The sequence below is a fragment of the Rana temporaria genome, chromosome 2, assembly GCF_905171775.1.
Source record: "Rana temporaria chromosome 2, aRanTem1.1, whole genome shotgun sequence".
NCBI lineage: Eukaryota > Metazoa > Chordata > Amphibia > Anura > Ranidae > Rana > Rana temporaria.
The window spans coordinates 421,494,773-421,520,896 of NC_053490.1; the positions used below are offsets into that span (position 1 = coordinate 421,494,773).

Below are 26,124 nucleotides of genomic sequence, written 5' to 3' on the forward strand. Positions count from 1 at the left end.
AGGCCAGAGCCTGAGACCTATCGCGGGAACGACTGGCTGCTAGGCTGTCTGAGGGGCCTATCCAGAAGCAAAAGAGCAACATAGGGTTGAGACTGCGACTTGCAGTCCAACCAGAAGTGACGGTTCTGCTGGTCAGAGAACCTGTCGAGGTGCCCAACTTGGGGCAAAGGCGTTATTCCTGTAGCACTTGCATATAGCAACCGGCTACAGCTTCATTGGTATTTCGTCTGGCTCCGTGGGAAAGTGGCAAGTAACATCTTTACTTCTTATGGACTGTGTTATTATGCATTCTAGCAACATGGGGAAGAACCAACAAATCTCATTGCTCATGGGAGAGTACCAGCCTAGTCTTTTGACACTTTGGTCTGAGCGAGTCAAAAAGCGTTCTGACTGCCACCAGAGTGCGTTATACACCATAGGTTAGTCTTGTCCTGTACACGGCTGGAGGCTATGAGGCCTTGGGACATTTCAGCGAAAAAAATTTTTTCCTTTACAACTCCTTTAAGCATCATGGGAAATGGAGTTCCAAAATATCTGGGGTGTCAAGGTTCGCCACCACTGGCCTCTAATCCTCTAGTACAAGTGTTGGAGGAACTAAAGTCTTGGTGTAATCCATTCTCATAAGCATGGGAATAGCTGCACTGCCTACACTAACAAGGGTTGCAGAAATCCAAGAAAGATAAATATATATATATACTGTATATATATCATGCAAGCTTTGTTTTGTATGCATGTGGCTTTTAAAAGGTGTGGAGTTTTACTTACATGTATCGATTATACTTTGTGTAGCTGTAGCTATTGGGAAGGATTTGGGGTTTAAACAGCCAATCTCTAGGGTTCCTCCAGTGGTTGTTACGGGGTCCTTGAGATGTGGCTGATTGACCTCCCATTTGATGGCTCACGAACCATGAAGGCACTAACACCGCTTAACAGAGTCAGCAGCATGACACCAATGTTTTTTTTTTTGTTGCTGTCTCCTAGGGTGACATTCCGAATGACTATCCCTGTAAGGGGCATTTTTCTCACTGACCCCCAATAAATTGGTTTTAGCAGGGGTTCCCTGAGACTTGAAAAAAAATATTTTTTGGTTCCTCTGGGTGTAAAACATTTGCGAAATACTGGTCTAAACTATTGTGCCCTAATGTGAGTTCTTTGTAAACCAATACAGCAAGAGAGAAAAGGGACTTTTAAGCCTCGTACACACGACCGGTTTTCCCGTCGGGAGAACTGCCATGAGAGCTTTTGGCAGGGAAAACCGGCCGTGTGTATGCTCCATCGCAGTTTTCCCGACAGGAAAACTGCTGTAAAAAAAAAGAGAACCAGCTCTCTTTTTTCCCCACAGGGAATCCCAGCTGTCTTTTTCCCGCCAGTTTTCCTATGTGGAAAAACAGCGATGGAGCATACACACGGCCGGGATTCCTGACCAAAGCTCCATCGCAGTTTTCCTGTCAGGAAAACCTCTTGTGTGTAGGGGGATAAACTTACCGAGCAGGTTCTCGGTTTTGCCCGGCGGACTTTATACCCCTGGGAATCCCGTACGTGTGTACGAGGCTTTAGGAGCATTTGGGCATTTTTTTTTTAACAGCCCCTGAACCCTCCTCAATGTTATCTTATGGGTTTATGTACACCCAGGCATTTATAGTAGTTTAGAAGCAGTTGAAGTTAGAAGCAATTTTCTGAAAGCAAGAAATCGCTTGTAACAGCATGTAAACGAGAGAGAGGGAGAGAGAATCAGTAAAAACATGCGTCTAAATGCAAACCCTCTTAAACACGCATAAACGTGACATTTTTCCTTTATTTTTCTCTGTAGATGGGGCTAGTAAATGTGTTTATTTTTCAACTTTTTTGGCCTGACCAAGCTGTTCAGAAAAAGTGGCCATTAAGACGGTTAAGACAAACCATGGTGAACTTTAATTATTTATGTAAAACTTTTACCCTAAAACGAAAAACTGTTTTGTAACTGCTTAAAATGTTTTTTTCTTTCTTTAAAATAACAAAGGTGTCATACTTACCTGCTCTGTGTAATGGTTTCGCAAAGAGTAGCCCTGATCCTCCATGCTGCATAGAAGCCATGGGTGCGGTCAACTGGTTGGGCTTGGCCAAACCTAAAGCTCTGTTTGTTTACATGTACTCCTGTTTGCATGCCTCGATTATTGGAAATCTGTGAAATGATGTAACTACAGGCAGATGTTTCAGTGACAATCTGGTTTATGAGATCTTCGTGTGACATGCTCTATAACAAGCTTTAATGATTTCATTGCAGCAGTCCCTTTGAAACCACACTCTGCTAATCCATGTAATTTAATTTCTAGCTGCTCTCCTCTTTGTGTGACTCTCCTCCTTCTCTTTGTATTACGTTCAGGACCAGTTAGAGGTAAACACACACATGATGAGGGATCACAACTACGAGAGAACATCAGCGGATAGCCTTGTCTAGTACTAACTAGAACTTTTATTGTCTGCACCAGGTTGGCAGCTATGGGCTGTGGGACATCTGTAAAGACTGAAAATCAAAGTAAGAAATCAGAAAAAGGTAAGTGATACATACTGAATATGATCCATAACATGATACATGAGTCATAAATATATTGGTTTATTCTTTTTGAAAGCACTGATTCTTTTTATTTCAACTGTATCTTAGTCATCTTTTTATTTTAATTTACACAATCTATAATTTAAGTGTTTTTGTTTATGTATAGTTACATGCAAAACTGGTTAAGTATTGCTTCTTTTTTATTAAGTGTTTATACTTATTAATAATATGATTAATAAAAATAAAAATAAAAAAGTATTGCTTCTTTAACCACTTAAGACCCGGACCTTTAGGCAGCTAAAGGACCTGGCCAGTTTTTGCGATTCGGCACTGCGTCGCTTTAACTGACAATTGCGCAATCGTGCGACGTGGCTCCCAAACAAAATTGGCGTCCTTTTTTCCCCACAAATAGAGCTTTCTTTTGGTGGTAATTGATCACCTCTGCGGTTTTTATTTTTTGCGCTATAAACAAAAATAGAGCGACAATTTAGAACAAAATGCAATATTTTTTACTTTTTGCTAATAAATAAATAATAAATATCCCCCAAAAATATATATTAAAAATATGTTTTCCTCAGTTTAGGCCGATACGTATTCTTCTACCTATTTTTGTAAAAAAAAAACATAATAAGCGTTTATCGATTGGTTTGCGCAAAATTTATAGCGTTTACAAAATAGGGGATAGTTTTATTCCATTTTTATTAATTAATTTTTTTTTACTACTAATGGCGGCGATCAGTGATTTTTTTCCATGACTGCGACATTATGGTGGACACTTCGGACAATTTTGACACATTTTTGGGACCATTGTCATTTTCACAGCAAAAAATGCATTGTTTACTGTGAAAATGATAATTGCAGTTTGGGAGTTAACCACAAGGGGGCGCTGAAGGGGTTAAGTGTGACCTCATTTGTGTTTCTAACTGTAGGGGGGTGTGGCTGTAGGTGTGACATCATTGATTGTGTTTCCCTATAAAAGGGAACACACGATCAATGACGGCGCCACAGTGAAGAACAGGGAAGCTGTGTTTACACACAGCTCTCCCCTTTCTTCAGCTCCGGGACCGATCGCGGGACTCCAGCGGCGATCGGGTCCGCGGATCCCGTGGTCACGGAGCTTCGGACCGGGTCGTGGGCGCGCGTCCGCGACCCACGGCTGGGAACTTAAAGAGGATGTACCTGTACGTGCTTGTGCCCAGCCGTGCCATTCTGCCGACGTATATGTGCAGGAGGCGGTCCTTAAGTGGTTATAAAGTAACTGTATGTTTAAATAAAACAACTTCTATGCCCCCTTCTTCCTCCATAGAGAATAACTGGTAATTTTTCTAAATAATCCTTTACAAGGATTTGCCTCTTTAGTGCATAGAACACAATAGTTAAAATGTTGATATAGCAAAACAGAGACAGTGTGGTGACATTTTCATGACCCTTCATGTACAACACAGCACAGATGAGGAGACTTTATGTTTTAGTAATAAGTACAGAGGGATACTAATGTTTGTACAGTATGCAATTTATGCATTCTCCTGACACTGTTGGATTCCATGTTTTTGGTGGTGTAAAAATAAAAACATTTAAATAACGCGCATAAGAGAAATGCTGTGTGTGACTATGTGCTTCATATGTAATGTTGAATATTTAAAAGTGACCCACCCAGGGTGCAATGTGGACAAGTTTGTTGTAAAATCTGACTATGTGTGCCTGTCAACATTTTTTTTGCACATCAGCTTAATAATGTACCCCATGTGTGTCCCATGTGTTGCTCACCCTCTATGGAGCCGCAAGTATACTGAGGCCCCCCACCCTACACAGCCAGGCACACCGAATTTCCACAGGCACTCAGAGGCAGAGAACAGTCTGTGACTTCTTTTTTGTTATTTATTGAGGGATAATTACTTGGATAGCGATGCCCACTTGAATTCAGAACAACTTCAGGGACAACTCTTCCTACATACAGTCCTATATACACTCCACTTTTTCCTCCAGCTCTCCCACCCCCCACCGAGAAAATAGTAAATGGATCGGCGGGTGAGCAGGCAGATCAGCGGGCGAACAGGCGGGTAGTCATGCCAGTAAGCTGGCAGGTGGGTAAGGGGGCTGGCAGTCATGCCAGTAAGTGGGCTGAAGGGTGATTGTGTGGTCAGGACAGTGAGCGGGCGAGTGAGCAGAGAGATGACATCATCTCCCACCGCCTGCCCTACATCACCGCAGTTCCGCACTCACTGTGCGGCCACGGGCTGACAGTGGCAGGCGACGTAGCAAATAACAAGCTGCATCTGGTGGCAAGCGATGGGTGCATGTGGTAAACCGCATCTGGTGGCAAGCAACATGGCAAGTGACAAGCTACATCTGGTGGCAGGTGACGTGACAAGTGACAAGCTGCATCTGGTGGCAGGTGTCATGGTAAGTGACAATCCACATCTGGTGGCATGTAACGTGGCAAGTGACAATCCGCATCTGGTGACAAGTAACATGGCACGTGACAAGCTGCATCTGGCGGCAGGTGACGTGGCAAGTGACAAGCTGCATCTGGTTGGCAGGTGTTGTGGCAAGTGACAAATTGCATCTGGTAGCAAGTAACATGGCAAGTGACAAGCTGCATCTGGTGGCAAGTGACAATCCGCATCTGGTGGTAAGTAACGTGACAATTGACAATCTGAATCTGGTGGCAAGTAACGTGACAAGTGACAAGCTGTATCTGGTGGTAGATTACATAGCAAGTGACAATCTGTATGTGGTGGCAGCTGACGTGGCAAGTGACAAGCTGCATCTGGTGGCAGGCGATGGGAACAAGTGACAAGCTGCATCTGGTGGCAGGTGCCAACACCAACCATTTCCCACACCAAATTGCACTTACATTTAAAATGAAGTTACAGCGCATGACGCGAGTAGAGGAGAGCCGATCAGCGGCTCTCCTGACAGGGGGGGGGGGGTTCGCGCTGATTGTTCATCAGCGCAGCCCCCCCTCGGATGCCCACAGTGGACCACCAGGGAAGCCGCCAGGACCACCAGGGAAGCCTTCAACATGTGGATGGCCAGGTACATCCCCCATGGCCATCCACATGTTTCAAAACATGCCCAACATGTGCCAATCAGTGCCCACAAATGGGCACTGACTGGCACCATAATAGTACATAAAAGCGATGCCCAGCAATACCACCACCATAGTAATCAGTGCCACCCATCAGTGCCCATCCGTGCCCACCTATCAGTGACCATCTGTGCCACCCATCAGTGCCACCCATATGTACCCATAAGTGTCGCCTATGAGTGCCCATCATCAGTGCTTATCAGTGCCATCTCATCAGTGCCACTGCATTGGTGCCCATCGGTGCCCGTCAGTGTCGCCATATCAGTGCCTGTCAGTGTAACCATATCAGTGCCTGTCATTGAAGAAGAAAACATATTTATTTACAAAAAAATTAACAGAAACAAATAAAAACATATTATTTTTCAAAATGTTCTGTCTTTTTTTTATACGTAAAAAAATAAAAATCGCAGTGGTGATCAAATACCACCAAAAGAAAACTCTATTTGTGGGAACAAAACGATAAAAAATTTACATATGCACCTACAGGCATCATTCAAATATCTTCTTTTATAGCCGGTGATTCCCTTCACCATAAGAATGATCATAGCAGCTGTTCAGTCTCCTAATCGTTCTTACAGGCAGCCCTCCGGTGCTTCTCCCGGCTTGTCCTTGCCATCGGTGAACCGAAGAAGGAACCGACCGGCCCCGGATGCTGACCATAGAGATTTCTGGCCCGCCAGATTTGGAGGCCGGGCGAGATATTATGGTGTCACGCCCGGCCTCTGCAATTGAAAAATTGCCGCCACCTCGGCTGGGAAGCCAGGATCGTTTTTTTTATTTTTTTTATTTCAGGCTTCTCAGCCTAGAGGTGAGATGTGGGAACGTATTGACCCCATATCTCACTGTAAAGAGGACTTGTCATGCCATATTCCTATTACATTGGATGTTTACAAGAAAGTGTCAAAATAGAAAAATAAAAGTAAAATTAAAAAATTAAATAAAAAGTAAAGCGCCCCTGTCCCTGTGTGCTCGCTCGCTGAAGCGAACGCATACGTAAGTCACGCCCACATATGTAAACGGAGATCAAAACACACATATGAGGTATCGCCACGAACGTTAGAGTGAGAGCAATAATTCTAGTCCTAGACCTCCTCTGTAACTCAAAACATGTAACCCGTAAAAAATTTTTTAAACGATAGCCAACGGGACCCAACAGGGATGCCCACTGTTGCCGCTATTGTTTGCGCTATGTGTGGAGCCCCTGTCGGCGTCCATTCGTAGAAACACGGATATTCATGGGGTCCTGGTGCGGGGTAGGGAGTTTAAACTATTTGAATTATTTTGTATTATTTTTCACATAAAAACTTTTACATACTTTACAAAAAACATTTATAAAATTACAAAACGTTCTCAAATTCACATAAATACATTCAAAAAAACATACAATAATACATGTATAGGTTCCAGCCTCCGAAGCATGCCTCTAGAGTAGTTCTATCTTATACCATAGTGCATTCTCTTTATCTTCCTAGACCTCTCGAACTCAGAGGGATCTGAAATCAGAAAAGAGCAGGTCCCGGGAAGCCCAGCCAACCCAACCCGTTCAAAGGGGGAGAGGGGAGATCTCATATCCCCTCATCCCCATTATACCTCTTCAAATTGTGTGAAAAATATTTTTTTTTGCAAGTGAGAAGGGGAAATAAAAAGAGGGGAGAGCATATCTAGGAGCGCATTTTTACGCATATCCAGACATGGTCACCCCCCTTAAATATATCCCATTTCTATCAAACTAGCACTTTTCGCGGACAACGTCATACTCACCCTGACCCAGCCTAGGATCTCACTGCCTAACCTACACGCAGAACTCGATCTATACAAGTCCCTCTGTGGCTATAAAATAAACGCGGCTAAATCTGTGGCTCTCCCTATTAACATCCCAGATTCAGAAAATCGACACCTGCAACAGTGCTTCCCTTATCACTGGAAGACGGCAGGCCTGAAATACTTGGGGGTTCAGATCACCCCGTCCTATGCCACTTTATATAAAGCTAACTACCCCCCCCCCCCCTTTCCCAGTACTGGGGAGAGTGGCCTCTGTGAAGATGACCATCCTCCCCGAACTTCTTTTCCTCTTCCAGACATTTCCCATTCCAATTCCATATGCAGACCTGAGAAAGCTCCAGGCGGACCTTGTACGTTTTGTCTGGAACTACGGGAGGCATAGAGTACCCCGCACGGTCCTGATGGCGTCTCGCTCCGACGGGGAACTAGGGTTTCCTGGCCTATTTAAATAATACCAGGCAGCTTAGTTGCGTGCTATCACCTCCTGGTTTCCACGTTCTTATAATAAGTGGACAGAAATCGAGAAAATATGGCTTGCGCCCACACACCCAAACAACCTGCTCTGGAACGCGAATGCAGAGGTGGACTCGGGCCGGCTTCTGGGACCTATGCTTCACCTTAGGATGCTCTGGCGTAGATTGTCCCGGGCACATAGCCTGGGCTCAAAAAGGTCTCTTTTGACCTCTTTCCTGTATAACCCCAGGATGCCCTGAGCCCTATTTCTCTTTTATCTACAGTTTCTTCTCTCTTCTTCTACTTTATTTTCTCCCTGTCCCCCTCTTTTCTCTCTTTCTCTTTGTTTTATTTTTCCTTTTTGTGAATCTTGATGTGGTTTTAGGCAGACTTTGTTTGAAGTTTAGTGATTTATATGTGGAGTCAGCGGGCTCCCCCTGCTGTCTGCCTTGTGATTTACTGTATTTCGATATGCACTGTTTATGCTGCTATTATGCTGAAGTTTCTGTATCACAGTGTCAACCTGCGCTTAATAAAAACTATTATTTGAAAATAAATAAAATAAATGAAAGTATCGCCTATGGGGTTTTTTAAGTACCAAAGTTTGGTGCCATTCCACGAGCATGTGTAATTCGAAGCATGACATGTTGGGTATCTATTTACTCGGCATAACATCATATTTCACATTATACAAATAATTGGGCTAAATTTACTGTTTTGTTTTTTTTATTCGTGAAACGTTTTTCCCCCCAAAAAAACACGTTTGAAAAATTGCTGCGCAAATACCGTGCAATATAAAAAGTTGCAATGACTGCCATCTTATTCTCTAGGGCAGTGGATCTTAACCATGTCCTCAAGCACCCCCAAAACGCCATGTTTGCAGGTTTTTCTTTATCTTGCACAGGTGCTTTAAATCAATGGCTTGGTATTTTGGACAGCTACTTTATCTAAAAGAAATTCCCAAAACATAGCCTGTTGGGGGTACTTGAGGGCAGGGTTGAGAACCACTGCTCTAGGGTCTCTGCTAATATATATATATATATATATATATATATATATATATATATATATATATATATATATATGTGTGTATATATATATATATATACAGGTGGTTCTCAAAAAATTAGCATATTGTGATAAAGTTCATTATTTTCTGTAATGTACTGATAAACATTAGACTTTCATATATTTTAGATTCATTACACACAACTGAAGTAGTTCAAGCCTTTTTATTGATTTAATATTGATGATTTTGGCATACAGCTCATGAAAACCCCAAATTCCTATCTCAAAAAATTAGCATATTTCATCCGACCAATAAAAGAAAAGTGTTTTTAATAAAAAAAAAGTCAACCTTCAAATAATTATGTTCAGTTATGCACTCAATACTTGGTCAGGAATCCTTTTGCAGAAATGACTGCTTCAATGCGCCGTGGCATGGAGGCAATCAGCCTGTGGCACTGCTGAGGTGTTATGGAGGCCCAGGATGCTTCGGTAGCGGCCTTAAGCTCATCCAGAGTGTTGTGTCTTGCGTCTCTCAACTTTCTCTTCCCAATATCCCACAGATTCTCTATGGGGTTCAGGTCAGGAGAGTTGGCAGGCCAATTGAGCACAGTAATACCATGGTCAGTAAACCATTTACCAGTGGTTTTGGCACTGTGAGCAGGTGCCAGGTCGTGCTGAAAAATGAAATCTTCATCTCCATAAAGCTTTTCAGCAGATGGAAGCATGAAGTGCTCCAAAATCTCCTGATAGCTAGCTGCATTCACCCTGCCCTTGCTAAAACACAGTGGACCAACACCAGCAGCTGACATGGCACCCCAGACCATCACTGACTGTAGGTACTTGACACTGGACTTCAGGCATTTTGGCATTTCCCTCTCCCCAGTCTTCCTCCAGACTCTGGCACCTTGATTACCGAATGACATGCAACATTTGCTTTCATCCGAAAAAAGTACTTTGGACCACTGAGCAACAGTCCAGTGTTGCTTCTCTGTAGACCAGGCGCTTCTGCCACTGTTTCTGGTTCAAAAGTGGCTTGACCTGGGGAATGCGGCACCTGTAGCCCATTTCCTGCACACGCCTGTACACGGTGGCTCTGGATGTTTCTACTCCAGACTCAGTCCACTGCTTCCGCAGGTCCCCCAAGATCTGGAATCGGTCCTTCTCCACAATCTTCCTCAGGGCCCGGTCACCTCTTCTCGTTGTGCAGCGTTTTCTGCCACACTTTTTCTTTCCCACAGACTTCCCACTGAGATGCCTTGATACAGCACACTGGGAACAGCCTATTCGTTCAGAAATTTCTTTCTGTGTCTTACCCTCTTGCTTGAGGGTGTCAATGATGGCCTTCTGGACAGCAGTCAGGTCGGCAGTCTTACCCATGATTGCGGTTTGGAGTAATGAACCAGGATGGGATTTTTTTTTAAAGCCTCAGGAATCTTTTGCAGGTGTTTCGAGTTAATTAGTTGATTCAGATGATTAGGTTAAGAGCTCGTTTAGAGAACCTTTTCATGATATGCTAATTTTTTGAGATAGGAATTTTGGGTTTTCATGAGCTGTATGCCAAAATCATCAATATTAAAACAATAAAAAGGCTTGAACTACTTCAGTTGTGTGTAATGAATCTAAAATATATGAAAGTCTAATGTTTATCAGTACATTACAGAAAATAATGAATTTTATCACAATATGCTAATTTTTTGAGAACCACCTGTATAATATATATATGTTTGGGGTTTCTGTGGCCTGGGTAGCAAGTGGTTAAAGTAGTTCCTGCATTACCTTGATCCAACTGTCATGTGACTTGTATGCGAAAATAATACCGGCAATGAAAAATAAATGAAAAAATAACCCCTTTAACCCATATTAGACCCCTATCCAAGCAAGTGGCCCAGCAGGTCAGGAAAGGGGGGGGGGGCAAGCGAGCACCCACCCTCCTGCACCATACCAAGCCACATGCCCTCAACAGGGGGTGATTGTTTTCCTCGTTTTCGGGTCCCTGCTGTGAGAGTGGGGGGAATAAGTACCGTATTTATCGGCGTATAACACACACTTTTTTCCCCTTAAAATCAGGGGGAAATTGTGGGTGCGTGTTATACGCCGATCCCCGCTGTCTGAGGGAAGAGGAGTGAGCGCAGCGATCTCCTGTGTACCCGGCACTCCGTCACACACAGCCACGCCTCCTGGCCCCGCATTGGCCTACTGTTCTGTCTATCATATGAGCAGGGCCAGGAAGCATGGCTGTGAGTGACGGAGTGCCGGGTACACAGGAGATCGCGGCGCTCACTCCTCTTCCCTCAGACAGTGCCGGGTGCACAGGAAATCGCGGTGCTCGCTCCTCTTCCCTCAGACAGTGCCGGGTACACAGGAGATCGCGGCGCTCTCACTCCTCTTCCCTCAGACAGTGCCGGGTGCACAGGAAATCGCGGTGCTCGCTCCTCTTCCCTCAGACAGTGCCAGGTACACAGGAGATCGCGGCTCATGTAAATTCAGCAGTCATCACAGCCCTGTGACGCCGCCTACACGATCCCCCATTGAGCAGGGTGCATTGATGAGCTGTGACCCTAATTTTGCTTTAAAGTTCTTTATTTAAAATGTACGTTTTTCCCCTAAACTTCCCTCCGAAAATTGGGGTGTGTGTTATACGCCGATAAATACGGTATTATTTGTACATGTATTTTGTAAAACCTGTAACATAAAAAAAAAAAATATCTGGTTTAAAAATAAAAAGTAGAAGCTTAATATGTCTAGTGTTCTTGTCCATTAGTGTGTCCTGTTAGAAAAGATTTTTCTTGATTAGAAATGATTTTTACTAAAACCTGAATTGTAGCTGTACTCTGTTAACCAGCATGTGTTGTTTTATCACTTATACAAAACATGTGCAGTCTTGTCTTCATTTGCACTACATACTTGTTTGTTTTCCACTTTATATCCCTTGTGTTTACTTTTATATCTCATTGCAGATATAATAATTATACATTTATTTAACCAATCAGTATTTTTTTATTGCCCTCCACTGATGGGCCTTACATGTTTGGGTCCTGGACCCAAGTCCCAAATATAAACCTAACTCCTAATCCAGAGTTCATGGATCTGCTGTAGGTCGCCCGTGCTTCAGACATTCCCAAACATTTAACATTTAACTTAACCCTACCCTGAAATACAACTTCTTAACATCACTCTAATCTTAATCCTTTCATTTATGACTAAGATTAAAACTTAATTTATAACATTAATCCTAAAATCGAAACCAACTCTTAAACCCCTGTATCCTAATCTCAAATCTTGTATTTAAATTTTAGGGGGCTATTTGTAAATCATCTGTGCAAACGGAACCAAATTTCAAGCTATACTATCAACTCCTGTATCATCTGCTCCATCTAGTGGTCAAAATGTGGTATTGAAGTATTTCAGAACTATACCGCAGTTTGGCCACTAGATAGAGCTGATGATACAGGAATTCATCTATTTGAAAACCTACAGTTAAAGGGGTTGTAAAGGTTCCTTTTTGATTATTATTTTTTTAAATAATAAACATGTCATACTTACCTCCACTGTGCAGCTCGTTTTGAACAGAGTGGCTCCAATCCTCATCTTCTGGGGTCCCTCAGGGGCTGTCTCGGCTCCACCCCGCAAGAGCTAACCCCCTTCTGGGAACCAAGGGGGTTAGCTTGTGAGCGCGCTCCTGTGATACAGTTGGCGGCCACAGTCGCCGACTGTTTCACTCGGCCCCGCCCCTGGCGCGCAGCGTCATTGATTTGATTGACAGCAGCAGGAGCCAATGGCTGTGCTGCTATCGATCATCCAATGAATAAGCCGAGAAGCCAACGCATTTACGATGCAGGATTTTCGAGGGCTCAGGTAAGTTAACGGGGGGGGCTGGTGGGCCGCTAATCATCAGATGCTAATGCATTAAGGTGAAAAAACATGTAGCTTTACAACTCCTTTAAATTTAGTTCATTTTGCATTCTGACATCCGTGCAACAAATATTTTATAAGGCCTGGTTCACAACCATGCAGGTGGCAGTTTGCATTGTCCAGGTGCATTTTGCGTTTTTCAATACACGTTTTTGATTCACTGAATTCTATAAAACCAAAAAGAAAAAAAATGAAAAAAAGTCACCTGGCCCTTTCCATAAAATGCTTGGATGTGAACAAGACACATAGGAAACCATTTTGAATGGAATGTAGTGTGTTTCTGCAAATCTGAAAATGGACAAAAACAAAATGCATAGGTGCGAACCAGGCCTTAATAGACCCCTTAAAGTGTATGTCCTATTAACCTTTTGTTTTGGAGACAATAGAGAGTTATTGAAAACACCTGTCAGGCTGACAACTGTTTTTACCTGATCCTTCTACCTATCCTGCCTAACCTGTATAAAAAAAGATGTGTGTGCTTGCTATCTGGTCAACGGCTGGTAATTCCAGGAGCCATGACGCCACTCATAGACTCCCATGGCACAGTCATACCCGGTTCTCCCTCCTCTCCCCTGCAGAAGGGGTGTGTCTCTTTCCACCAATCAGCTCTCAGACCTCTCCTCTCTGAGCTCTGTGGAGTGTAACTTCAGCTAACCACAGCCTTTTTTCTGATCTCTCAGACAAGCTTATAAATTCAGCACTTTGAATGGCTGTAGCGAAGAGAAGACTTCAGACAGACAGATGCAACTTGTGTAGGAGGATCTCTATGTATCACTTGGGAATTGTCCCTTTACTGGGTATATGTAAGGGCTTACAACCACTTTAAAGTGGAGGTCTGCCCACCCCAAGAAAAATTCTAATTAATATATGGACACTTACAGTGCCTTGAAAAGTATTCATACCCTTTAAAATTTTCCACATTTTGTCATGTTACAACCAAAAAGGTAAATGTATTTTATTGGGATTTTATGTGATAGACCAACACAAAGTGGCACATAATTGTGAAGTGGAAGGAAAATTATAAACGGCGTTAATTTGTATTCAGCCCCCCTGAGTCAATACTTTTTAGAACCACCTTTCACTGCAATTACAACTGCAAGTCTTTTTGGGTATGTCTCTACCAGCTTTGCAAATCTAGAGAGTGTAATTTATGCCCATTTTCGTTGCAAAAAAGCTCAAGCTCTGTCAGATTGGATGGAGAGCATCTGTGGACAGCAATTTTCACGTCTTGCCACAGATTCTCAATTGGATTTAGGTCTGGACTTTGACTGGGCCATTCTAACACAATATTCTTTGATCGATCCCATTCCATTGTAGCTCTGGCTGTATGTTTAGGGTCGCCGCAGTCTCAAGTCTTTTGCAGACCCTAACTACCTACCTGAGCTCCTTCTCTCTGCAGCCATGTCCACGATCCCCTCAGCCACCCAGGACACTCAGGGAAGGGAGGGGGCAGGGCCAGGCCATGGCTCCGTGTCTAAATGGATACACGGAGCATTGACTCGGCTTGGGGAACAACCTGTAGCAGGCTGCTGTCTGAGGGTCACTCAATAGGAGGAGGAGTCAGGAACAGCAAAGAGGGATTTTAGAAGAGGAAGATCTTGGCTGCTGTGTGCAAAACCAACTGCACAGAGAAGGTAAGTATAACATGTTTGTTATTTTTAAAAAAAGCGAGCCTTTACAATCACTTTAACCACTAGCATACCACCCGCCATCATATGACGGCGGGGGGACGAGGCTCTCGTTCTGGGCGGACGTCGTATGACGTCTTTGCCTTCCCGAGCCACTAGGGGGCTAGCACGCCTGCCGCGTCACTGGGGACCCAATGCGTGTGCCCCGCGGCCAATGAACGATGGCCACCCACAAATTGCCCAGTAACTGAGCAGGACCGTGGATCTGTGTATATACACACAGATCCACGTCCTGTCAGGGAGAGGAGACTGATGGTGTGTCCCTTGTACATAGGGACACCGATCGGTCACCTCCCCCAGTCAGTTCCCTCCCCCCACAGTTAGAATCACACCCTAGGGTACACATTTTTCAAACTTGTCCCTATTCTTTTGTTTATAGCACAAGAAAGAAAAACCGCAGAGGTGATCAAATACCACCAAAAGAAATCTCTATTTGTGAGGAAAAAACAATAAAAATGTCATTTGGGTACAGTGACCGCACAATTGTCATTCAAAGTGTAACAGTGCTGAAAGCTGAAAAATGGCTTGGGCAGGAAGGGGGTGAAAGTGCCCTGTATTGAGGTGGTTAAGTAATATATTACACAATGTATTTAAGTCTAGCCTATTGAAGGTAAGGGTAAAGAATTAATTTCTCTCTTCCATAGTGGTATCTTAAGTATGACCGTGTCACCAAATAACTTTTAACTCCAGTAATTGTTTTATCCAAACAGACCCAATGTTTAGTGGGACAAGGAATATATCCATCAAAAGTGTAAAGTATTATTAGCATATAGTAATACAATTCTGTGTATTCAGGTACCAACATAAAAAACACTTACTAGATTCATCAATTAGCATGCTTCAATTTATATCTTTTAAATATCAAAGATGAAAAAAAATGGCCTAAAACTATGGTTTATGATTTTGTCAGCAATTAAAGCAGCAATTCTGATCCAGAGATGGTACCGTTTCTACATGGCAAGACTAGAAATGAGGCGACGCTATACGCTTAGTATATTTCAATCCATAGAATATGCTGAGGAACAAGCTCAACTTCAGGTTGGTATCATATCTATTCCTTTTCCCATTGCAATAAATACATACCCTCCAACAAAGATGGGATTGTCCAGATTTTTTGTGGTCTAAAAGCAGTTTTAATTCACACTTGCACGACTCCAAAGTTGTGCCAACTTTGGAGTGCAACTTTGGTTGTCGAAACTTGGATGCGTTTTTGGATGGGTGCAACTTGGATATGACTTTGACCAGTGATAATAAACAACTGTTGCACACAAGCACATTGTATAACATTCAGGCCCGATTTTCATGCAACTTTTGAGGGTTAACATTGAAGTCTATGGCCCTCAAGTTGCATGAAAGTCGGGCCAAAGTAGTGCATGAACAACTTTGAAGTTGCTGCAACTTTAAGTGACACAAATATTAATGGTTATCATTGGAAAACATGGGGAATGACTGATGTCCAAAGTTGCATGACAAGTCACACAAGTGTGAATGGAGCCTAACTTGACAACTCGTGGTCACAGCGGTAGGCAGGATTTGTGCATGCCAGTACAAGACTTGATGCATCCCTTCTTAATTTTTTAACTTTATGAACATGTAAATGTTAACATAAAATTATTTTACTCCTTGTTAATGTATCTTTTGTTGTGTTTCTTTCAGCTCTCCAACTTTTTCACATTCATGATGGATCATTTTTCACGGGTGAATGAGCAAACTCCAGGGCCTGGTAAGAAGTGTGATTTGTTGACCTTTTAACTCCTTTAACATGAATTTTATATGACCCAAATGAAAAAGCAGGCTTGACTAACAAGTAGCCTAGTATACTAGCATTAACTAATACAATATGCTTGTCACATGATATTGGCCAGGAGATGGGCAGAAACAATGTTACTGACTCTAACCTAGAGACAGAGGCTAAACCCACAGCTGGATACTATTCAGAGAAGATATGATAAAGACTAAAATGCAAAGGGAGAGGGGAAAATTAACTTGCACATTGACTTGGCCAAATCTGACTTCTAGGGAAAGGATATTAGAGGCGCACAACAAACATCAATACATTACATTTTTAATTCAACCTGTATAGCCTGGTACTTTTTGTATTGACGTGGCTGCACTGCCATCTGATACTCAATAGATTCTAATGTTCACATCACAGTCAACACTCTTGAATGTGAACATGTGCTCTAACACCACACTGTGTCAGGCGCCAGATCTGAACTTGCAACCTCTGCTATGTCTGACAATAACTCTTCTGTCTGAGCCACGTGAGATGCTGGACAGCATCCTGCCTGATTCCTTGGAGAACCTTAGCTTGTGTCTTGTTTCTATTGAACCTTGAACCATTTTCTCCTCCCATGAACTTCTTATCTTAACCAGGCCTTTGCACTTCCTGTTTGCCAGATTACTGTGCTCTCTCCAACCAATATCCTGCTCTTGACACTCCTGTTGGTGTCTGTATTTTTGCTACCACTCAATACCAACCTTTGGCTTGTTTACCGACTATGCTTCTGCTGGGGGAATGCTCTATTCCCCCGTAATTGGGAGCAGATACATGGATCTGACAGGTATCTGCTACCCCCCTAAAAGGTGCCAAATGTGGCACCAGTGGGGGGAGGAATGCGATCAGCAGATGTTCCATTTATGGATGGAACTCAGCTTTAAAATGTACACATGTGATACATTCTACCATATACACTACATATTTTGTGCTGCAGTTGATGAAGCCACGAATGTTGAGCTCCTTGCCTGTAGAACAAGAGACAACAGACTTATTTTTCCTGTCATGTTTATTGCAATAGTGGCATGTTTTTAAACCACATTGAAAGGAGCCATACGGGTTTAACCAAGTATATTTAGGATTTGATGACTGAAATGTTTCCAACTGTCCCAGCACGCCTGCTGGAAAACCTGCATCCATTCGAAAGGACAGGAAGCAAAGCTTCATCAGGATTAAGGACAGATAAGTATTTAGATATGATTCCCTTAATTTGGCTATATTCCTGAGAAAACGAGGTTACAAAAGTAACCAGTATATTACCACTATTCTTATGCTGATGTTTACTAGCAGTTGATTTATTGATGAGTGTTTTTCTACTCCTTTTAGAGGCTATAGCAATACCTCTATTAATATGCCAGTCCTGGTATCCTCTCCCTTTAAGTCTGGAAGTGATAATGTCGCATTCCTTTTTGAAGCTGTCGGCACTGGAGCAATTGTGCCGTGCTCTAATGAATTCACCTACTGGAATCGATCGGATTGTGTGTGTAGGGTGACAGCTTGTAGCTAAAAGAAGGGAGTTACCAGCACACTCTTTCCAAAAGGTGCAAGGTTGTACACTGCCCGAGATGTAATCACCCACCAATGTGACATCAAGATAGTTGATGGTGCTAGTATGGCTTTCATGGCTAAACTACAGATTAAGGTGGTTATTATTAACATACAATACAAAAAATTATAAATCCACAATACTACTGTGCCATACCAGTATAAGATCATCTATGAGGCCCCGTACACACGACCGAGTTTCTCGGCAGAATTCAGCCAGAAACTCGGTCGGAGCTGGATTCTGCCGAGAAACTCGGTCGTGTGTACACTTTTCAGCGAGGAACCCGTCGAGGAACTCGTCGGGCCGAAAAGAGAACATGTTCTCTATTTCCTCGTTGTTCAATGAGGAAAGTCGGCCCGCCGAGCTCCTCGGCGGCTTCCACACTGAACTCGACGAGGAACTCGATGTGTTTGGCACGTCGAGTTCCTCGGTCGTGTGTATGGGGCCTAAATCTTCCATACCATTTGATGGCTTCTGTACAAGGATTGGAATGGGAAAACAAAAACAGCTACTACCACCAACCCATGTACAAATTGGCCAGGGAAGGCGCAAACCTGGCTCTCATAGAGGCTCCCCTGCACTGCAAATAATACACTTGATAAAAAAAAAAAGAATTATGTTGTAACAAAAACAAAACAGACCTAAAAATTGCTATATGCACTATAGCTGTGCAGGTGAAAATGGAGAGCCAAGTCATGTGGAATACATTTGTACATGGACTTGACATCCAAAGTGGCCCAGACAAAAGTCTCCTGTGTCCAATGTGCCTCCATGCCAATTCCAGCATGCTAAACAAGAATGGCAATGGCCCCAATTCATATAGTAAGGCACACATTGGAGAGCTTTGTTTAGTTTGCTGGGATAGGAATGGGGACACTGAGTGCCTTTGGCTGCCATTGTACTTTGCTGGGCTTCTACTTCCACGTGCCTTTAAGGAGGATTGGGCTGCCCTTAAAAAAGAAGTCCAGTCAAAAAGTTCAACAAAACCAAAGTTTTACCAGAATATTTAGCTGTTAGCCAGCAAAAAAAATGCTTTGAAATCAAAGGTTTTAGTTGCACAGCTTTTGTAAATATATGTGGAAGTCGAAATGCCTCATTAGGACCTCTCTGTATAGTGCAGTCCTATCTCAAATTTTCGAAGGTCTCCAAGTTGGAGCATATATATCACAGTGGATAAATTTAAGCAGTAGTCAAGTCAAAAACTAAACTTAAACTTGCTTTCACCCCCATTCTAAACCCTGTTCTAACTACCCTGTAGAGCAGGGGTGCCCAACCTTTTGAAGAGAGAGGGCCACTTAAGCAACTTGGTAATCAGTCGCGGGCCACAATGAGCGGAGCGGACGGGCGATGGGTCACGGCTACTCTATAGGCCCTCCGATCCGCCCAGATGGAAGGCGACAAATGTTTTTCAGATTGGAGGTAGGCGGGCATAAATAAACATCTGTCGCTCTGTAGAGGTGAATTGAGGGTTCAATTTGGTCGGGTTGATCGTGTGAAAAGGGTCTAAGACTGCTTTCACACTGATGTGCTGCAGTTTACCCACACCGCGAGTGCAGCTGTGTCTATCCTGCGAGTTAGCTGAACTTTGTAATAGACTCCGCCTGTGGCAAAAGCCAGCGCTGTAGAGAAAGCATTGGCTTATGGGGCTCTTCTCCGCAGCCCATTTCTTCCTCTACCACCATCTTCACATCACAACACTGATGCTTTGGTATGGCAGGTTGGCAACTTGCGATCTTTGCTTGCCAACCCGCCATTCCAGAGCAGGAGGTCGCGGGCCACATCAGAGGGCTCCCCGGGCCACATGTGGCCCCCAGGCCACTGGTTGGCCACCCCTGCTGTAGAGGAAAGATGCTTATACTTAGCTATTCTGAGGGCGCTCTGGTCTGATCACGTGATTGGTTCCCAGCACCAGCTTCAGAATAGAGGAAGGACAGCAGACATTAATCTCCTATAGTAATCTTATGGATGACATCACTTCATAAACATTGCAGCCATTGCTGGCTATCTCTCCTCTTCACTGAAGCTGGCTGTTCGGGAGATCATGTGACTAGACCCAAGCTCCCAGGAAATAGGTAAATATCAGCATTTGTTTTTTCACAATATAACATGAGCCCTCTAAATATTATTGGTATGCCAAACACACAAGTATATGCTTATTATTTGTGTAGAGTATAGTCTGTAAAAGCAGCAATGAAATGTCCCTGTATTCTGATCAAATTAAACTGAAATCAGATTGGTTGACAGGAGTTGCTGCACCTTGTATATAATTGGTTGTTTATGCAATAAGCCGAACAATGTCCTTTTATGTAGCTAATGTGGTCCAACTGTAATGTCTTCTGATTGATGAAGCTGAATATGCCATGATCCAGTACTTTTTCAGCTATCATATTTTGCAGACTTGATTTCTGATATATTCAAGTGCTCAAAAGAAGTCCAAGAGAACCTTATGGTTTATGACATGATAGAAGTTCCTGACTCATACGATGGACCACAGCTGTCATTCCCACTAACTGTGTCTGACACCAACAACCTGCTTCATGCTTTCAAGCAAGAGAAGGCAAGATTTCACTTACCTATAGTCTAAGTACTGAAACAAGAGTTCTGCTTGCTTATATTACTTTGCTTTTTTAAATAAAACCATATTTTTTAAAACCGACTATAGCAAAGAAATATCTCTAGCAGCTTATCAATGTATAACTAGTAATAAAGACACACATACTGATACATAAGAAAGCTAGACTAGCCCCAAGCAACTTATATTCTCTCATGTGTGCCTAACACAGCAAAAAAAAAAAGGAAAACGAGTAGCCCATTCATCAATTTCTATTTAGCAAAGAAAATGAATATAGAGGAGTACTTCATTGCAAGTTCATCAAGAAAACTAGACCTATGTAAGGGTACCTTATTGGGTGCCTGCTTCTGCCAAGCTGACTCTAGACCCACCCCACTTCTTTGTGAATGGGATAGTCACCTTCTTGTGGTCTGGAGATTCTCTACCACTTCTCCTGGCCTGAAACCTGTCCAGATACATATTCCTGGCCATAGGCCTGTTACTCAGGTATCTAGGCTTTCAGATCTGCTCATTATTAAAGTTGACCTAATTAAACCTTTTTCAAAAATGTATGAAAATAATAATGTTGTATACATACATTTACCAACATTATTAACCATCAACTTACGAAATGATTCGTTTAGAAAAGTATTTAACTGCACATATGTTCATACTCATGTCATTTCAGGTGACAAAAATATCCAATGAAACATCTTCAAACATTGTCACTGCTCCTTAAAATTATGTACCAGTACCATGACATACCCTCAAGATTATTTGGCCACAACAGTCTATGCTGGCAGTACAGTGCAACTGTTAAAAGCTTAGGGCCAGATTCACAGTGGAGATACGACGGCGTATCTGCTACGTTCTGCTACGTTCACTACGTCGCCGCTTGTCTAGTTTCCCGTCGCAAAGTTAGTCGTTTTTTTTGGTGCCTTAACTTCACACAGCAATCGTATTGCTGTATAAAGTATGGCCGTCGTTCCCGCATCGAAATTGAAAAAATAAAGATGTTTGCATAAGCCGTCCGGGAATACGGAATTACGCTACGCGCGTCGCCGTTCGAAAAAATGACGTCACGGCGCGCAATCCACGGTGGGAGTTCGGAAACGGAGCATGCGCGGTAGGTCCGGCGCGGGAGCGCGCCTAATTTAAATGGCACACGCCCATTTAAATTGGCCTGCCTTGCGCCGGAGGCCGGCGTAGGTTTTCATCGCAAGTGCTTAGTGAATCAGGCACTTGCGATGAAAAATTGCGGCGGTGTAACGTATCTACGATACGTTACGCCGCCGCTGCCCTACGTGAATCTGGCCCTTAGACCTCACTCATAGTGCATACTTTGTGGACCTCTTCATAAGTACAGCTCCAGCACTAAGCACAGTCTAGTCTTAATTTTACCTGTTTTCCTTAGCTGAGAACCTAGAAAGTCATTATACAGAAAAATTCATGTTATTAAACATAGACATATATTTATATAGAATGGGGTTGATTAGCTAAGGGCAAATAGGTTGTTTGTAGTAGTAGATATTCTCATGCTACTAGGAGATAAAATGAGGGACTTTGGTGCAGCAGACACCGTAAGGGCCAAACACTACCCAAGAAGCATAAAGTAAAAAATGTATAGATTGTTTTGTTGTGGCCTGTGCAGGCCGGCCTTCCTGATATAAATGTTAAAAAAAAATTAATAGATGTGTTGCGCTCCAAGATAAACAATAAAGTGCTATGCGTGACACAAATTGTTATATATCAAATGTAGAATGAAAAACACTTGAAATATTCATGTGAAAATTCAACAGGTTTATATAAAACATGTGGTTAAAATTCAATGATAGTCCATATATTAAGTCCCTCGTGACGAAACATGTCGGGCGCGGTTACGCAGTGAGCATCTGAACCAACGTGAGACGTTTAAACGTGTGACACACTAAGCTGAACCGGGAAACAGAGATTCCATACAGGGCGTTTGAATGGTGAGAACACATCCAGCTGATCTTGGGTCCGCCATGACCATTATTTCACCAGTTGAAGAAATTGGGGACGCTTTTTGCTGTGATTTGCTGCTTATTTTAAAGTTTTTTTTTGTGAGTGCAATGTTTGAAGATTTGTGCATGGTGTTTTATTAAAACTGACCATTCGGTATTACACTATTGTGCACCTTCTTTTTCATTATTTATATGTGGAGCAATCTGGATATCACTGTTTGGAACAAATTTTCTGTTAAACCTACCTGAGAGGTTTTGTTTATGATTTTATGCCGAAGCACGTGAGTGTTAGGCATATCGTTCTGGTGAGTGTTTGATTTGATGGGTGAAGGATTCACTGAACAGTGAACACTTTTGGTGTGGTGGAAGACTTGAAGATTCAAGGAACATATATAATTTATGACCTTTATGTTTATCACTTGTGACACTATTTTACGGGTTCTACACTTTATATATTCTTTATGGTATTCACATAAATTTTTGATGCTATTTCTGATTTATTTATTTGAGAGGTGTTTATACACATTCGCTTAGTATTATTGACACTAATTTTGTTTTAGTGGTCATTATATTTTTCACATTATTCACTATATTTAAAGCGGCAGCTTTTGTTTCTAGTTTTGTTCCAACCAGCGCATCGGTGGGAAATCAAGAGGGCGGGTTTATCTTGAGCACCTTTTATTTATAGTCCATATATTAGTAAAGTACAAAAAATGCAAAAAATGTGCAAATAAATCTGAAGAAAGTCTAGTCTTCACCAGCACATTTTTTGCATGTTACCAATATATGGACTATCACTGAATTTTAGTTTAATCACAGGTTGTATATCAAGGGCGTCAAACTCAATTTCATCATGGACCTCATCAGCATTATGATTGCCCTCAAAAGGGTTGTTTGTATCTGTAAGATTAGATGTCCTGTGCATCCCCTCTCCTTACATTAGATGTTTAAAGCCACCCCACCATCAGAAGTTGAGTCCCCCACTCTTCCTTACATCACAGTGTGCCCCCCTTACCTTATGCTGCTGGTGGGAAGAAGCTGGATGCATTGCTTGAAAGCAGAAAGTAAGGCTCTAGAGTAGGACCAGAGGAGTGCTGGAGCTCTCCGACAGCTGCAGAAGAGGTGCGAGGGCCACATGAAATGGCCTGGAGGGCCGGATTTGGCCTGCAGGCCTTGTATTTGACACCTGTGTTTTATATAATCCTGTTGAATTTTCACATATGATTATTTCAAGTGTTTTATTCAATTAAATAGGTTGTTTACTTTGCACAGGAAGCTGCACTTTTCAAGGGAATTTGCCCCAGAGGTTAATGAATGAGGTGAAGCTAGCTTTCATCACCCAATCACATACAAGCATTATTTTCCTTGGATGTGATTGGGTAATCTTTGCCAAAGTGAAATTGTACCACCTTCACTAAGCTATTGGGAATATTGCCTTGAAAAGAGCAATTTCCCTAGCAAAGCAAATAGACTTTTTGCCTTTAGTAAATTAACCCCAAATAGTCAAGGAAAAAAAACAACTGTAGGTGTAATGCCCCTATAGCTGAAGCAACCCCCAAAAGCCTGAGGGTCCAGTTAAATCCTAAGCTGTTCTGATGGACAAAGCTTAGACACTCTATGTAGGGCTGGAGCTTGTTGCTACCTCCCACTCTTGAACATTGCTATAGGCACATCACTATGATTGATTACCTCACTGGCTCACAGGAGTGTGAAGGAAGCAAGCAGGGGGTGAATCAGGATCAGGAAGTTGGGGCTAAGTGTATAGTTGAAAGGCCTCGTACAGACGAGAGGATATCTGCTGGAAACGGTCCGACGAACTGGCGGATTTTGATCTGATGGCTGTACACACCATCAGATCAAAATCCCCGCGGAATACATTTTAAATTTTTATCCGCTGGGAATCCGTCGGCTGGATTTTTATCCGCTGGGAAATGTCCGCTCGGACGTAGACACGACCGGATCTATCTGCTGGAACTGATCCACGGATCAATCCCAGCGGATAGATCCGGTCGTGTGTACGGGGCCTTAGACTTTTGAAGGCTGCTGAATCAATCTAGGTCCCTGCACTTTATACCTGCTGCAGTCTTTTCATGACAGATTCTCTTTAGCAATATTCTGCTTTCTGAACTGATGTTTCCTCTCCTTGAATGTTTCAGCAACTTCATGCGCGGTATGTCCTTCAACTTTTACATGAAACCAGAAAATTCCTGAAACAATTGCCAAATATTGTCCATTTAACAACATCATTTTCTAAGCAAATAACGATATGCGGTGAGTATTGCCTTCAGTAAGATTAACCAAGCCAATCATATCACATCATGTGACCTCAACTGGCCATTCATTATTGCTGTTAAGCACATTGTTGTTCACCTAGGTTCTGATCTAGGCATGTTGCCAACTGATGTTTAAGCAACAGATAATTTATTCAAAAACAGAGAGCTTTATTAAAACATTCTTTGATAGTTGTTATTTGCTGTTATTTCTCATTAAACAAGTTTTATTTTTTTTTTAGCCTTCGGTATTTTAACCTTTTATGTTGAATAAATCCTACTACACCATGCGCCACTCTCTTTCCCCTTTGCTTTCTCTTTTTTAGACAATATTTTCTGTGAGTACAGAAAAATATCTGTTGATCCCGGAAGGTACTGTGTATTAAAGGGGTTGTAAAGGTTCGTTTTTTTCACCTTAATGCATCCTATCAGCGTTGCCAACCTACCAGACTGAAATTTACTAACAAACCACCCAAAATTAAAAGTAAAAAAATTTACAGTTTTAAGTGCAAATTTCAGTATTCTACAAACAAGTACAATATGCAATTAGCAATATGATTTAAGATACATAATACTGCAAAAAACATATTTCTTATTTTATTTTCGATATAGTAAGTAAGTAGTTCAGGGACAGGACTCAGGAGGGTTAGAAATTAGATTGGGTCAGGCACACACATATGAAACTGACTCTCACAGTGACACTGACAGAAGTGTGCAGCAGCACAGATCACCGACATGGCATGTCCCCTCCTGAGTCACAGTGACAGTCATTCTCCACGCCAGGTGATCCCTCCTGTCCACTCCAGTCTAAACAGCACTGACAGTCCCACTTCCGGCCTGCCTTGGTCCCGACCCACACACAAGGCTCTGGCCGCTCTGCTTGGCTCCCTTGCACCATGACATCACAGGACATGCTCAGGCACCGCCTCCACCAGAGCCGCCCAAACATACTGTAGCAGGCATTCGGATGATCTCGGCCAGCTTCGGACATAGCCAAGCATCACAGCCATATTTTTTACTGGCAACCTTTTCCTTTTACTGGCAGGAGAAAATTGCTTGTTTTTTACTGGCTGCCAGTAAAAATACTGACGGTTGGCAACACTGCATCCTATGCATTAAGGTGAAAAAAAAACTGGCAATGATGGCCCCCCAGCCCCCCCGTTTTACTTAACCGAGCCCGTCAACCTGCTGCACTCACCCCCGATGTCCTCTTCTCCACTCAGTCTGGCCTTTGATTGGCTAGATTGGATGGATTGATAGCAGCGCATCCATTGGCTCGCACTATGGTCCAACACATCCAATGAAGTGCCGCGCTGGCGGCGGGGCAGAGTGATACAGTCTGCGGCTATAGCCACCGGTTGTATCACCGAAGCGTGCCCGCAAAAACTAACCCCCATGGGAGAGATCTCCCATGAAGGGGGTTAGTTCTTTAGGGGAGAAGCCGAGACAGCTGCCAACGGACCCCAGAAGACCAGGATCGGGGCCACTGTGTGCAAAACGAACTGCACAGTGGAGGTAAATATAACAT

The 26,124-nt window shown here is 42.8% G+C and overlaps 1 protein-coding gene across 1 annotated transcript in view; it reads left to right on the forward strand.

The window, feature by feature from the left end:
• Positions 1–2,378: 2,378 nt before the first annotated feature.
• The window catches only part of PPEF1 (protein phosphatase with EF-hand domain 1), a 95,301-nt gene continuing 71,555 nt past the window's right edge, over positions 2,379–26,124 (forward strand). The window contains 5 exon segments of the mRNA XM_040339429.1: positions 2,379–2,533; positions 15,378–15,505; positions 16,124–16,190; positions 20,187–20,347; positions 24,483–24,597. Of these exon segments, the coding sequence (XP_040195363.1) occupies positions 2,479–2,533; positions 15,378–15,505; positions 16,124–16,190; positions 20,187–20,347; positions 24,483–24,597 (526 nt within the window). The 5' untranslated portion in view covers positions 2,379–2,478.